Source organism: Entelurus aequoreus, linkage group LG14, assembly GCF_033978785.1.
Source record: "Entelurus aequoreus isolate RoL-2023_Sb linkage group LG14, RoL_Eaeq_v1.1, whole genome shotgun sequence".
NCBI lineage: Eukaryota > Metazoa > Chordata > Actinopteri > Syngnathiformes > Syngnathidae > Entelurus > Entelurus aequoreus.
In genome coordinates this window covers 29,771,725-29,787,791 of record NC_084744.1, presented here as the reverse complement: position 1 = coordinate 29,787,791, position 16,067 = coordinate 29,771,725, and the positions used below count along the sequence as shown (strand labels likewise).

Here is a 16,067-nt window from a genome sequence, read left to right as displayed (position 1 = left end):
ACACGCTTAAAATCCCACCAGTTACAACCTGAAAACAAAAAGAAAAGCAATGAATGAGGACATGTGTTTAGGAGGGGCCGTTAGGGACATTATTCAGAATTACCTCTTATACACACTACTGAAATGCTCTCACATTAACAACTGAAATGTTTTTCTCTCACACACACTACGGAAACACTCTCATACACACTACTGAAACACTCTTACTGAATTTCAGTAGTGTGCGTGAGAGAAAAACATTTTAGTTGTTTATGTGACAGCATTTCAGTAGTGTGAATGAGAGTGTTTCAATAGTGTGTATGAGAGTGTTTCAGTAGTCTGTGTGAGGGAAAAACATTTCAGCTGTTTATGTGAGAGCATTTCAGTAGTGTGTATGAGAGTGTTTCAGTAGTGCATGTGAGAGAAAAATATTTCCGTTTATGTGAGAGCATTTCAATAGTGTGTATAAGAGTGTTTCAGTAGTGTGTGTGAGAGAAAAACATTGCAGTTGTTTATGTGATAGCCTTTCAGTAGTGTGTATAAAAGTGTTTCAGTAGTGTGTGTGAGAGAAAAACATTTCAGTTGTTTATGTGAGAGCCTTTCAGTAGTGTGTATGAGTGTTTCAGTAGTGTGTGTAAGAGAAAAACATTTCAGTTGTTTATGTGAGAGCATTTCAGTAGTGTGTATGAGAGTGTTTCAGTAGTGTGTGTGAGAGAAAAACATTTCAGTTGTTTATGTGAGAGCATTTCAGTAGTGTGTATAAGAGTGCTTCAGTAGTGTTTGTGAGAGAAAAACATTTCAGTTGTTTGTGAGAGCCTTTCAGTGGTGTGTATGAGAGTGTTCCAGTAGTGTGTATGAGAGTATTTCAGTAGTGTGTATGAGAGAAAAACATTTCAGTTGTTTATGTGAGAGCCTTTCAGTAGTGTGTGTGAGTGTTTCAGTAGTGTGTGTAAGAGAAAAACATTTCAGTTGTTTATGTGAGAGCCTTTCAGTAGTGTGTATGAGAGTGTTTCAGTAGTGTGTGTAAGAGAAAAACATTTCAGTTGTTTATGTGAGAGCATTTCAGTAGTGTATGAGAGAAAAACTTTTCAGTTGTTTATGTGAGAGCCTTTCAGTAGTGTGTATAAAAGTGTTTCAATAGTGTGTATAAGATTATTTCAGTAGTGTGTGTGTGAGAAAAACATCTCAGTTGTTTATGTGAGAGCATTTCAGTAGTGTGTATAAGAGTGCTTCAGTAGTGTGTATGAGAGTGTTTCAGTAGTGTTTGTGAGAGAAAAACATTTCAGTTGTTTATATGAGAGCATTTCAGTAGTGTGTATAAGAGTGCTTCAGTAGTGTGTATGAGAGTGTTTCAGTAGTGTTTGTGAGAGAAAAACATTTCAGTTGTTTATATGAGAGCCTTTCAGTAGTGTATATGAGAGTTTTTCAGTAGTGTGTGTGTGTCTTTCAGTAGTGTGTGAGAGAAAAAAAATTCAGTTGTTTATGTGAGACCATTTCAGTAGTGTGTGTGAGAGTGTTTCAGTAGTGTGTGTGAGAGAAAAACATTTCAGTTGTTTATGTGAGATCATTTCAGTAGTGTGTATAAGAGTGTTTTGAGTAGTGTATATGAGAGTGTTTCAGCAGTGTGTGTGTGAGAAACACATTTCAGTTGTTTATGTGAGAGCATTTCAGTAGTGTGTGTGAGAGAAAAACATTTCAGTTGTTTATGTGAGAGCATTTCAGTAGTGTGTATGAGAGTGTTTCAGTAGTGTTTGTGAGAGAAAAACATTTCAGTTGTTTATATGAGAGCATTTCAGTAGTGTGTATAAGAGTGCTTCAGTAATGTGTATGAGAGTGTTTCAGTAGTGTGTGTAAGAGAAAAACACCTCAGTTGTTTATGTGAATGCATTTCAGTAGTGTGTATAGGAGTGTTTCAGTAGTGTGTATGAGAGTGTTTCAGTAGTGTGTGTGAGAGAAAAACATTGCAGTTGTTTATGTGAGAGCATTTCAGTAGTGTGTATGAGAGTGTTTCAGTAGTGTGCGTGAGAGAAACACATCTCAGTTGTTTATGTGAGAGAATTTCAGTAGTGTGTATGAGAGTGTTTTAGTAGTGTGTGTAAGAGAAAAACATCTCATTTGTTTATGTGAGAGCATTTCAGTAGTGTGCGTGAGAGTGTTTCAGTAGTGTGTGTAAGAGAAAAACATCTCAGTAGTTTATGTGAGAGCATTTCAGTAGTGTGAATGAGTGTTTCAATAGTGTGTATGAGTGTTTCAGTAGTGTATGTGAGAGAAAAACATCTGTTTTTTTATGTGAGAGCCTTTCAGTAGTGTGTATAAGAGTGTTTCAGTAGTGTATACAAAAGTGTTTCAGTAGTGTGTGTGGGAGAAAAACATTGTAGTTGTTTATGTGAGAGCATTTCAGTAGTGTGTATGAGAGTGTTTCAGTAGTGTGTATGAGAGTGTTTCAGTAGTGGGTGTGAGAGAAAAACATTGCAGTTGTTTATGTGAGAGCATTTCAGTGTGTACAAGAGGTAATTCTGAATAATGTCCCTATGGGTCCCTCATATGTTTTCCAGACGACGCGTGTTCACCAAGTCTTACTTACATCTGCTTAAAGTGATGCGTTGATCAGTGCACCTCCCCACTGTGTAATGTCTGAAATACCAGTGGGCCAGTTTCACACACTCCAGTTTCACCTCCTCACCGTTATTTAAAAACTTCACCCCGACATATTTTATCTGTGGATATTTGCCAGTGTCCACAGAGCAGTAGGACGCTGCACACAGGAGGAAACATTGCCGTCAACTCCTTCCTCATGCATGAAAGTTAGTTCCTTCTACCTTGGCAGGTCGGTGCTGTGGACCAGCGGCCATTGCTACGGCACACCACTCTCTCTGGACCCACCCGCGTGTAGTATCTGGCACACTCGTAGCCCACAAACATCTGGCTCCTTTCCACGACCTCGCCGTGGGGGACGATGGGAGTTGGTCCGCACCGGTCGACTGGCAAGCAAAAAAATATGGAAGGGTTCTACAGGCGGATTAGGAGTCGGGTGTAGGTTTTACCTGTTGTGAATTGAGGGTCACTTGAGCCGCTGTTGGTTGAAGATCCTGCAAGTGGACACAACTGAGATGTTTTTCTCTCACACATACTACTGAAACACTCTCATACACACTACTGAAATGCTCTTATACACGCACCAGTCAGTAAATTTTTTTGTTAGGGTTGTTTGAGGAAAATGCAATGAAGAATTATTTTTAATTAACAAAAAGTTGGTCTGCAATGATTAACCCGCAGCTATCAAACCCGAGGTCCGGGGGCCAGATCTGGCCCGCCATATCATTTTATATGGTACTAATATACTTTAAAGAATATTTTCTTACTAAATTTGTTTGTTCTTTTCATTTTGATATTCAAAAGATACATGAACTGCATATCTTTTAAAATTTAATATCTAATAATGCAACAAAATGGTATTTAAAAAAAAATCAAAATAAGTACTTGACTTATGATTTCAAAGCAAGTTATCAAATGAAGCATTCTTATACACACTACTGAACTGCTCTCATAAACAACTCAAATGTTTTTGTTTTTCAGTAGTGTGTATGAGAGTGTTTCAATAGTGTGTATGAGAGTGTTTCAGTAGTGTGTATAAGAGTGTTTTGAGTAGTGTGTATGACAGTGTTTCAGCAGTGTGTGTGAGAGAAAAACATCTCAGTTGTTTATGTGAGAGCCTTTCAGTAGTGTGTATAAGAGTGTTTCAGTAGTGTGTGTAAGAGAAAAACATCTCAGTTGTTTATGTGGAACTTTGAAGAATGTCCCATTGATTTCAATGGGAGTTTCAGAAAAAATTGGGAATTTCGGGAAAAGCGGGAATTTTATTGGAAATGGTAAAATGGGCTGAATAAGTTGAAATGGTTGGTGTTGGAATTTTTCAAATCGGTCGAGAAATGTTGAAGCAGTAACATGTTGAATTGAGAAATGGTATTATGGAATTTCGGGAAAACTGGGAATTTTTCCAGTTAAAAAAACAACTTAATTTTTTGTCTTGATTAAGAAGAATGTTTTGTCGGTGCAACGGTTGAAATGCGTTAAAAAATTTGGAAGGAGTAGTCGCCAGAAAAAAGGGTGGAAATAGGGCTTTGGAAAAGCAGGAATTCCGGGAAATCCTGGAATTTTTTTGGACTTGAAAAAATGACCGTTTGAATTTCCAGAACGGTGGAATATGTTGAAGGTGGGATGCTTCGAATAGGTTGGAAAATGTGGAAATGGTGAAAGTTTGAAAAATGGCCAATTCATTTTGAATGGGGAAAATGCAAAAAAATAATAATTATGGGAAACCCGGGATTTTTTTTTACAATTGTTGAAGTAGAGCCCACAATTTCTGAACAGGCTGACTATTAAGAAGTTGGAACAGTTTAAAATAGATGAAAAATGTGGAAGTTGTGGAACTTTGAAGAATGTCCCATTGATTTCAATGGGAATTTCAGAAAAAATTGGGAATTTCGGGAAAAGCGGGAATTTTATTGAAAATGGTAAAATGGGCTGAATTGGTTGAAATGGTTGGTGTTGGAATTTTTCAAATCGGTCGAGAAATGCGGAAGTAGTAACATGTTGAATTGAGAAATGGTATTACGGAATTCCTGGAATTTTGGGAAAACTGGGAATTTTTCCAGTTAAAAAAACAACTTAGTTTTTTGTCTTGATTAAGAGGAATGTTTTGACGGTGGAACGGTTGAAATGCGTTGAAAAATGTGGAAGGAGTAGTCGCCAGAAAAAAGGGTGGAAATAGGGCTTTAGAAAAGCAGGAATTCTGGAAAATCCTGGAATTTTTTTGGACTTGAAAAAATGACTGTTTGAATTTCCAGAATGGGGAAATGTGTTGAAGGTGGAATACTTTGAATAGGTTGAAAAATGTGGAAATGGTGAAAGTTTGAAAAATGGCCAATTCATTTTGAATGGGGAAAATGCAAAAAGAAAATTTATTATGGTAAATCCGGGATTTTTTTTTTTATAATTGTTTAAGTAGAGCCCACAATTTTTGAACAGGTGGACTATTAAGAAGTTGGAACATTTTAAAATAGAAGAAACATGTGGAAGTCGTGGAGCTTTGAAGAATGTCCCATTGATTTCAATGGGAATTTCAGAAAAAATTTGGAATTTCGGGAAAAGCAGGAATTTTATTGAAAATGGTAAAATGGGCTGAATAAGTTGAAATGGTTGGTGTTGGAATTTTTCAAATCGGTCAAGAAATGTTGAAGCAGTAACATGTTGAATTGAGAAATGGTATTACGGAATTCCTGGAATTTCGGGAAAACTGGGAATTTTTCCAGTTAAAAAAACAACTTAATTTTTTGCCTTGATGAAGAAGAATGTTTTGACGGTGGAACGGTTGAAATGCGTTGAAAAATGTGGAAGGAGTAGTCGCCAGAAAAAAGGGTGGAAATAGGGCTTTGGAAAAGCAGGAATTCTGGAAAATCCTGGAATTTTTTTGGACTTGAAAAAATGACCGTTTGAATTTCCAGAACGGTGGAATGTGTTGAAGGTGGAATGTTTAGAATAGGTTGGAAAAATGTGGAAATGGTGAAAGCTTGAAAAATGGCCAATTCATTTTGAATGGGGAAAATGCAACAAAAAAAAATTCATTGTGGGAAACCCAGGAATTTTTTTTTACAATTGTTGAAGTAGAGCACACCATTTCTGAACAGGCTGACTCTTTAGAAGTTGGAACAGTTTAAAATAGAGGAAAAATGTGGAAGTTGTGGAACTTTGAAGAATGTCCCATTGATTTCAATGGGAATTTCAGAAAAAATTTATAATTTCGGGAAAAGCGAGATTTTTATTGAAAATGGTAAAAAAAAAACAAAAAAAACTTGAATGGGCTGAATGAGTTGGAATTTTTCAAATCGGTCGAGAAATGTTGAAGTAGTAACATGTTGAATTAAGAAATGGTATTACGGAATTCCTGGAATTTCGGGAAAACTGGGAATTTTTCCAGTTAAAAAAACAACTTAGATTTTTGTCTTTATTAAGAAGAATGTTTTGACGGTGGAACGGTTGAAATGCGTTGAAAAATGTGGAAGGAGTAGTTGCCAGAAAAAAGGGTGGAAATAGGGCTTTGGAAAAGCAGGAATTCTGGAAAATCCTGGAATTTTTTTTAACTTGGAAAAAATTATCGTTTGAATTTCTAGAACGGTGGAATGTGTTGAAGGTGGAATGCTTCGAATGGGTTGAAAAATGTGGAAATGGTGAAAGTTTGAAAAATGGCCAATTCATTTTCCATCCATCCATTTTCTACCGCTTGTCCCTTTTGGGGTCGCGGAGGGTCCTGGAGCCTATCTCAGCTGCATTTGGGCGGAAGGCAGGGTACACCCTGGACAAGTCGCCACCTCATCGCGGGGCCAACCAACACAGATAGACAGACAACATTCACACTCACATTCACACACTAGGGCCAATTTAGTGTTGCCAATCAACCTATCCCCAGGTGCATGTCTTTGGAGGTGGGAGGGGCCTATCCCCAGGTGCATGTCCTTGGAGGTGGGAGGGGCCTATCCCCAGGTTCATGTCTTTGGAGGTGGGAGGGGCCTATCCCCAGGTGCATGTCCTTGGAGGTGGGAGGGGCCTATCCCCAGGTTCATGTCTTTGGAGGTGGGAGGAAGCTGGAGTACCCGGAGGGAACCCACGCAGTCACGGGTAGAACATGCAAACTCCACACAGAAAGATCCCGAGTCCGGAATTGAACTCAGGACCTTTGTATTGTGAGGCACATGCACTAACCCCTGTTCCACCGTGCTGCCTGGCCAATTAATTTTAAATGGGAAAAATGTCCAGGAAATCTGGGAATTTTTGGAACTTGTCAATGGAAAGCTCATGATTCCCGAATAGGCTGAACAGTTTGAAGTTGGACCATACCATGAATTGATTAACGTGGATCCCGACTTAAACAAGTTGAAAAACGTATTCGGGTGTTACCATGTTGTGGTCAATTGTACGGAATATGTACTGTACTGTGCAATCTACTAATAAAAGTTTCAATCAATCAAATGGAACGGTTTGAATCGGGTGAAAAATGTGCAAGGTAGAGCGCGCCAAAATCTGGAGAAGAAGAAGTTGTTGAATAGCTAAATTTTGGTGTAGAAAACCATATGTGTGAATGCTTTGGAGTACCACTACCCGGTCTTTTCACTTTGTGCGGAACCCCCCCCCCAGAAAAGATGAATAAGCACAATTAATAAATATATGAGAAAGTGCCACTACCACCAGTAGATGTTGTGGATCGGCCGTCTCCAGATGGTGGCTTGACTTCTCTGACTGTGGACACCAAAAAACAGGAGTCAAATACAAGTGTCATATTCATATGTCTCATAACTTACGGCAGTCTGGGGCCGCCGTCCAGTTGCCCCCGATGCAAAAGATGGCCTTCTTGATGTCTCGTCCTTGTACGTTGTACCCGTGTTCACACTCATACAGCAGCTCCGTATCAGAAGCATACACTTCCTGCTTCGGGTTCTGATTCACGATGACAGCATGGGGAATTCTTGGGGGTTCATCGCACGCTTTGGGGCTTCCTGCAACGGCACATCAAAAAGACGAGTCGAAGAAGCACTGTAGATCACCAAGAATCCGACTTACTGTCACAGACTGGCAGCGAGCGCCATGTTCCGTTTTCACAGCGAGCTGTAGCGTCGTAGTTTCTGTCCATGTATCCCGGGTCGCATGTTAGCCTTTTTGTGTAGTGGTTCTTGTACCAGCCCACTGGGCTTGGCGTGTGTGAAGAATGCGGGACGGTTGGCGGGATGCAATCCTTGACGTCTGAGGGACAACCAACAACGGATTCAGACGTCAGAGTCGAGATCTTGGGACACAAGGATAAGAACTGTCTATGGCCGTCCTCATTCATCCAGGTCATTGTAATCTCAGGGGCATTCAATCGATCGCAACCGGACTAGTCTGACCAATCGAAGCCTAAGACTAGATCTGACCAATCTACAAACCGAGACCAGTGAAGTTGGCACGTTGTGTAAATCCATCCATCCATCTTCAACCGCTTATCCGGAATCGGGTCGCGGGGACAACAGCTCCAGCAGAGACCCCCAGACTTCCCTCTCCAGAGCAACATTAGCGACTTCCTCCTGGGGAATCCCGAAGCGTTCCTAGGCCAGAGAGGAGATGTTATCCCCCCATCTGGTCCTTGGCCTGCCACGGGGTCTCCTCCCAGTGGGACGTGCAACGAGGACCTCCCTAGGGAGACGCTCGTGAGGCATCCGCACGAGATGCCCGAACCACCTAAACTGGCTCCTTTCCAAGCGAAGGAGCAGCAGCTCTACTCCGAGTCTCTCTCGGGTGACTGAACTTCTCACCCTATCTCTAAGGGAGATGCCAGCCACCCTTCTGAGGAAACTCATTTCGGCCGCTTGTATCCGCGATCTTATTCTTTCGGTCATTACCCACACTTCATGACCATAGGTGAGAGTAGGAATGTAGATAGCTCGGTAGACCGAGAGCTTTGCCTTCTGGCTCAGCTCTCGTTGTGTAAATCGTAAATAAAAACAGAATACAATGATTTGCAAATTCAATTGAATGTGCTGCAAAGACAAGATATTGAAATGATGAAGCCTACGTGGATGAGAGGTGAAACGTCTTCTAAGACAAACCAAACAGTCCAGTCACGTTTGATTGAAGGCCCCGAGAAGGGTAAGAAAATACTGATTTCTTGAATAAACATCATGAGGCCAAACAACTGATGTTGGGATTTCTATCTCAGCATTTCTGTTCTAGTTCCTCCCAAAGGTGTTTGATGGGGTCCATGTTAGAGTTCTGTGCCAGTTCATCCACACCAAATTCATATGGTCCAACTTGGAGTCTTCAATGAACCTAAAAACGCAAAAGTGCTCCTGTTGTATAGAGGACTCTGGACCACTGTAATTACATTGGCAGATCCTTGCATTGACATCTTGCAAGTGTAGTGTCTGCTACACTACTAAATAACATGTTGTTTTTTTTCAATATAGTCATACTTGCCAACCCTCCCGTTTTTAGCGGGAGACTCCCGGTATTCAGCGCCTCTCCCGATAACCTCCCGGCAGAAATTTTCTCGCGACAAACTCCCGGTATTCAGCCGGAGCTGGAGGCCACGCCCCCTCCAGCTCAATGCGGACCTGAGTGGACCTGTTCTCACGTCCGCTTTCCCACAATATAAACAGCTTGCCTGCCCAATGGCGTCATAACATCTACGGCTTTTAGAGAGTAGAGTGCACAACTGCGTTCACAACAAGGAGACGAAGCAGAAGAACGAGGAAGTTACAGGCATGGCGACGCCGTCGACGAGCAAGATGAAGAAATACACTTGCAAGTTCCAAAACGAATGGAAACAAGAATTTCAGTTCATCCAGGACAGTTCGAAGGGGAAGGGGTATGTTGCCTGTACATTTTGTAGAACAGACTTCTCCATTGAACACGGTGGCCGAAATGATATACTCATTCATGAACGGAGAAGTTAAACAGGACAATGCTGCCATCTACTGGATAGCCTCTGGGACACAGAAATTCAAGTATTTATTTTATTGATATGTATAATAAGATATATATATATATATATATATATATATATATATATATATATATATATATATATATATATATATATATATATATATATATATATATATATATATGAAATACTTAAGTTGGTGAATTCTAGCTGTAAATATACTCTCCTCTTAACCACGCCCTAGGCTTAGTAAGTCTAGGCAGTTCTCTAGGAGCACCAGTCTCCATGCTTAGAGTATGTCAAGGATTAGTTATGACAAAAAGTCAGACTCTTATATACTTATATACAAACGTGCCTTTACATGGATGGGCCTGATGGAGTCAACTTCGGTACAATGAACCTAAAGACCGGAGATGAAAATATTTCGAGCTTTAAGAATTGGCTGCCTGGCTGTCTGAGACCAGGGGCGCCGCTAGGGATTTTGGGCCCCATGAAAATAATCTTTACAGGGCCCCCATTATTTTTTCTGTATTGTAATTTCATCATCATTAGGGGCCTCTCTGGGCCCCCCTCCATCATGGGCACCTAGAATCCGTCTCCTTTACCCCCCCCCCCCTTTTTGGCGCCCCTGTCTGAAACTGCAGCACCTGTTGTGACGTTTGCTTGTCAACAACCAGACTTTGTTCAACGTTCATCACCGTCGTCTCCCTGAACCCCGTCACACACCAATGCCACCCTTCTGCCAGCTGCACACCACACAATCATACAACACTGACGGTCCAAACTTGTGATTTACATAACTGAGGCGTTTCTGTCTCTGTTTAATTCCTTGCTTCTTTGTTTGTTTGATAGATGTCATCAGTGTTTTGAACCTGACATCTTCTTGGTCCTTCGAGCCGGATTCCAACACGTCTGACGATTCCAGCAGGGTGAGTTAAACCAGAGGACCATGACAAACATTTCCTGATTGAGGAACTGCTTTTCTTCACTCCGGCTGGAATCTGAAGATTGACGGAAAACCGAGGACAAGAACTGGTGCTTTTTCAAATGTTCTTGTAATCAGACATTATTTTAGTTTTTTTAGATATCAGATGGTACAAAATTCCATCTAATATACCGAAAATATGGTCTGATTACAAGAAAATTGGAAAAAGTATTCAAATAAGAAGACATAATGAACCTTTTTGAGCAATATTTAACTGGTGGCCCGTGAGTTCAGTTTAAACAAACTTTGCAGTAGACTTGAGACGCTCCTCTTTGTTTTGGTCACTGTTTACTTGTAAATTATTCCAAAATGCAATACAATAAGGATGTACAGTAGAGATGTAAAGAGCCTACTTGCCAACCTTGAGACCTCCGATACCGGGAGGTGGGGGGTGGGGGGCGTGGTCGGGGGTGTAGGGGCGTGGTTGGGGCGTGGTTAAGAGGGGAATATATTTAAGCTAGAATTCACCAACTCAAGTATTTTATATATATAAATATATATATATATATATGAATATGAATATGAATATGTATATATATATATGCATATGTATGAAATACTTGACTTTCAGTGAATTCTAGCTATATATATATATATATTTATTTTATTATACATATAAATAAAAGAAATACTTGAATTTCAGTGTTCTGGAGGCTATCCAGTAGATGGCAGTATTGTCCTGTTTAAGAGTGTCACAACATTGCTGTTTACGGCAGAAGAACTGCTTTACGGTAGACTAAACGTGACTGCTGTTGTTATGTGTTGTTACCGCGCTGGGAGGACGTTAATGAAACTGCCTAACAATAAACTCACATAAGAAACCAAGAACTCGCCCTCGATCATTCTACAGTTATGACGTCATTGGGCAGGCACGCTGTTTATATCGTGGGAAAGCGGACGTGAGAACAGGCTGTCCCCACTCAGGTCCGCATTGAGCTGGAGGGGGCGTGGCCTCCAGCTCCGGCTGAATACCGGGAGTTTGTCGGGAGAACATTTCTGCAGGGAGGTTATCGGGAGAGGCGCTGAATACCGGGAGTCTCCCGCTAAAAATGGGAGGGTTGGCAAGTATGGTAAAGAGGGGCCACCTAATAGAATTCTGCTTCAGGCCCCAATTTTGTCGGGAGCGGCCCTGAACTTCATAGAACTAGAATGAGATGTTAATACCTATCCAAACGAAAACTTTTTCATCAGGCAAAAACGGCTTTCATAATCCCAGCAATTTATTTTCTAAAGCTGTTGAATAACAGCCACAGTTAAAAACAAAACATGCTTCTAAATATGATGCAATAATAATGTTTCTATTTTTTTTTTCTTTTAAACCTATTTTTCACTCACACTAATTGTACTGTACTATTTTTTTCATTGTAGTGGAGAGAAATTGTAAGTGTTTAACACATATTTTGAATCATATTACCGTATTTTCCGGACTATAGGGCGCACCGGATTATAAGGCGCACTGCTAATGTGCGGGTCTAGTCAGGTCTATTTTCATACAAAAGACGCACAGGATTATAAGGTGCATTAAAGGGCTCATATTATGATTTTTTTTCTAAATGTAAAACACCTTGTGGTCTACATAACATGTAATGGTGGTTCTTTGGTCAAAATGTTGCATAGATGATGTTTTACAGATCATCTTCAAGTCGCTTTCTGATAGTCTCTTCAGGATGCGCCGTTTTGTGGGCGCTCTTATTTACGGGGCTCACCTTGGACAGCGTCTTCTCCCCGCCATCTTTGTTGTAGCGGTGTAGCGTGCAAGGACGGGAGTGGAAGAAGTGTCAAAAGATGGCGCTAACTGTTTTAATGACATTCAGACTTTACTTAAACTAATAACAGGGCAGCATCTCCTCATCCGTGGCTCACTAGTGCAACAACAACGCCGGAAATGTGTCCCGTGAAAAACCGTCCGACCGGAACTCTCTAATAACTAAAGTTCCTTGGGTGAATAATGTAAACTCACTACACCGGTATGTTTTAATGCTTTAATGGTGAGTTTACTGCCAGATATAAGTAAGAACTTTATACTACTTTATATTAGAAATGGCAACAGCGGAGGATGAATGTCCCATAACAAGTAGATAGAGTAAAAGAAGCTTATCAACTACGGTGTCATCACGGACTACATAGGCCGATTCGTGCAAATTTTCAGGACTTATGCAGATCCCAAATACAGATCAGCAGGTACCAGGAGGTAAGAAAAGTTGCTTTTGCATAATATTGCAAAACAAGACGCCAGATAATATGTCTTACCTTATACACACACCATAATAATAATTGTATGTTGAAGCACAGTACAATCCATCAAGCGGTGCGGCTTCATAGCTTACCAAAGTCGTACTAAAACATTTTGATAGATTTTTGAGCGCCGTGTGTAATGTTCTACAAACCCCGTTTCCATATGAGTTGGGAAATTGTGTTAGATGTAAATATAAACGGAATACAATGATTTGCAAATCCTTTTCAACCCATATTCAATTGAATGCACTACAAAGACAACATATTTAATGTTCAAACTCATTAACTTTATTTTTTTTTGGCAAATAATAATTAACTTAGAATTTCATGGCTGCAACACGTACCAAAGTAGTTGGGAAAAGGCATGTTCACCACTGTGTTACATGGCCTTTCCTTTTAACAACACTCAGTAAACGTTTGGGAACTGAGGAGACACATTTTTGAAGCTTCTCAGGTGGAATTCTTTCCCATTCTTGCTTGATGTACAGCTTAAGTTGTTCAACAGTCCGGGGGTCTCCGTTGTGCTATTTTAGGCTTCAATGGAAGACAGGTCTGGACTACAGGCAGGCCAGTCTAGTACCCGCACTCTTTTACTATGAAGCCACGCTGATGTAACACATGGCTTGGCATTGTCTTACTGAAATAAGCAGGGGCGTCCATGGTAACGTTGTTTGGATGGCAACATATGTTGCTCCAAAACCTGTATGTACCTTTCAGCATTAATGGCGCCTTCACAGATGTGTAAGTTACCCATGTCTTGGGCACTAATACACCCCCATACCATCACACATGCTGGCTTTTCCACTTTGCGCCTATAACAATCCGGATGATTCTTTTCCTCTTTGGTCCGGAGGACACAACGTCCACAGTTTCCAAAAACAATTTGAAATGTGGACTCTTCAGACCACAGAACACTTTTCCACTTTGTATCAGTCCATCTTAGATGAGCTCAGGCCCAGCGAAGCCGACGGCGTTTCTGGGTGTTGTTGATAAACGGTTTTCGCCTTGCATAGGAGAATTTTAACTTGCACTTACAGATGTAGCGACCAACTGTAGTTACTGGCAGTGGGTCTCTGAAGTGTTCCTGAGCCCATGTGGTGATATCCTTTATACACTGCTGTCGCTTGTTGATGCAGTACAGCCTGAGGGATGGAAGGTCACGGGCTTAGCTGCTTACGTGCAGTGATTTCTCCAGATTCTCTGAACCCTTTGATGATATTACAGACCGTAGATGTTGAAATCCCTAAATTCCTTGCAATAGCTGGTTGAGAAAGGTTTTTCTTAAACTGTTCAACAATTTGCTCACACATTTGTTGACAAAGTGGTGACCCTCGCCCCATCCTTGTTTGTGAATGACTGAGAATTTCATGGAATCTACTTTTATACCCAATCATGGCACCCACCTGTTCCCAATTTGCCTGTTCACCTGTGGGATGTTCCAAATAAGTGTTTGATGAGCATTCCTCCACTTTATCAGTATTTATTGCCACCTTTCCCAACTTCTTTGTCACGTGTTGCTGGCATTAAATTCTAAAGTTAATGATCATTTGCACAAAAATAAAATGTTTATCAGTTTGAACATCAAATATGTTGTCTTTGTAGCATATTCAACTGAATATGGGTTGAAAATGATTTGCAAATCATTGTATTCCGTTTATATTTACATCTAACACAATTTCCCAACTCATATGGAAACGGGGTTTGTATATATATATGCATATATATATATATATATATATATATATATATATATATATACATTATTATTATTACATGTATGCCTTTTTTATTTCATTACCTAAGAGTAGGTACACGTTTTTACGGCCTGATAAAGATGAATGTGGTGACTTATGTTCATGTTTCCAATTGTCCTGTAAGGGCTTCTCTAAGCGTATGAAATGAGGTCAAACAAACACAATAACTTACTGTACCTATGCATTGTGGTGGAGTGGACCATTCACCGTCCTGACACGTTGTTGTCGCCCACCAGTCCTCCGCGGCCGGCTTCAGTCCATTTTCACATGCGTAGAACAACGTGTCTCCATTGGAATACGTGTCTTGTTGAGGGACTACATAACCGCCATCCAGTGTCGGCGCGGGACACAAACGACTCGCTGAAACAGAAATCAGGAAAGTGAACCCAAGATAAATCTTCCAAGATGTTCCCGTTTGTGGCATGACTAAAAGCTTTTCGGCGTGGAATTCCGTCGGCAGAATGAAGGTGACTTTGGAGCCTGGATGTGTCCCACAAATAAAGCGCTGACCTTTCGTCACATCAGCTATGAGGAAATAGTAAACATTAGTGTCAATAAATGGTTGCTGGGAATTTAACACACAAATACGCAAACAGGCAATGTTCACTTTATTGTGTGACTCAAATCAGACGGGAATGCCCAGTTACTCATTAGTCCTTAGCGTGGGACACGTTGTTCAATGTCCCTCCCAAAATCAATGCATGTGGAAAGTCTACATTCTGGACTTCAACATGGCTACCCAGAGAGTTGTGATCAAAACAGAAGAGGCATTCACAAACAAGGTACTCCTTATTTAAGTATGACAACAACTGAAAAGGAATCACACAGACCGAAACTTTTTTCACCAAGTACCACCTTAGAAAACACTTTCCTCTCCAAGTCCCACCATAATAACCAACATTAAAATACAGTAGCATAATAGGCCCAGGTATTTATTTAAAAACATCAAAAAGGTACTGTTAAAATTTGGGCGACTGAACTGCCAGGATTTTTTACAGTAAAATCTAAAGATTTTTTTTGTACAGTGTACGTAAAAAAAACTACATAATAATCAAATGCTTGGGCAATTATATACATGTATTATATATGCATTTATATTCACATATTATTCTCTGTTACAAGTCATCATCGTGAAGATGGCAATGATGTTGGAAGCTTATCAGCTGTCTTTCTTCAAATTCCAATTTGCTCTGTGAATAAGAGGGCGTGTCAAAGATTTTCTTTTATGTACAGTATATATATATATATATATATATATATATATATATATATATATATATATATATATATATATATATATATATATATATATATATACATGTATATATACACACGAAGTTGGGTTTGTGGTCCTTCAATGTGATGAAGGCTTCCTTGTTGGCTGTAGTGTCCACCCTGTCCTCGATGTCCAGTTCAGCCGCGATCCACGCGATCATCATCCACGCAAAGAACTCCATACTCATCCGCAACGGTACACCATGGCAAAAAAAGAACAATTCGACGTCACTATGGGGAGTTTTGACGGAGCAGAAACGTGCAAACTTGTTGGGAGTTTCCTCCTCTCCCAGCTCGCTAGCCTCAACCTGAACCTTGGTATTTACCGTGATGACGGACTGGCAGTGTGTCGCGCCTCGCCAAGGAG

At 40.4% G+C, this 16,067-nt stretch overlaps 1 protein-coding gene across 3 annotated transcripts in view; it reads right to left on the bottom strand.

Moving 5' to 3' along the window:
- The window catches only part of LOC133664715 (complement factor H-like), a 15,902-nt gene extending 848 nt beyond the window's left edge, over nucleotides 1-15,054 (bottom strand). The window contains exons 1-8 of one of the 3 annotated variants that reach the window (XM_062069563.1): nucleotides 14,603-15,054; nucleotides 7,594-7,773; nucleotides 7,335-7,529; nucleotides 7,222-7,272; nucleotides 3,024-3,068; nucleotides 2,799-2,960; nucleotides 2,564-2,734; nucleotides 3-28 (exon numbers count right to left, since the gene is read on the bottom strand). In XM_062069563.1, coding sequence (XP_061925547.1) covers nucleotides 3-28; nucleotides 2,564-2,734; nucleotides 2,799-2,960; nucleotides 3,024-3,068; nucleotides 7,222-7,272; nucleotides 7,335-7,529; nucleotides 7,594-7,773; nucleotides 14,603-14,849 — 1,077 coding nt within the window. In that variant the 5' untranslated portion in view covers nucleotides 14,850-15,054. Of the gene's footprint in view, nucleotides 1-2; nucleotides 29-2,563; nucleotides 2,735-2,798; nucleotides 2,961-3,023; nucleotides 3,069-7,218; nucleotides 7,273-7,334; nucleotides 7,530-7,593; nucleotides 7,817-14,602 lie in introns of all 3 variants that reach the window. The other 2 variants (XM_062069562.1, XM_062069564.1) reach the window with 2 other exon arrangements.
- Between the last annotated feature and the right edge of the window lie 1,013 nt (nucleotides 15,055-16,067).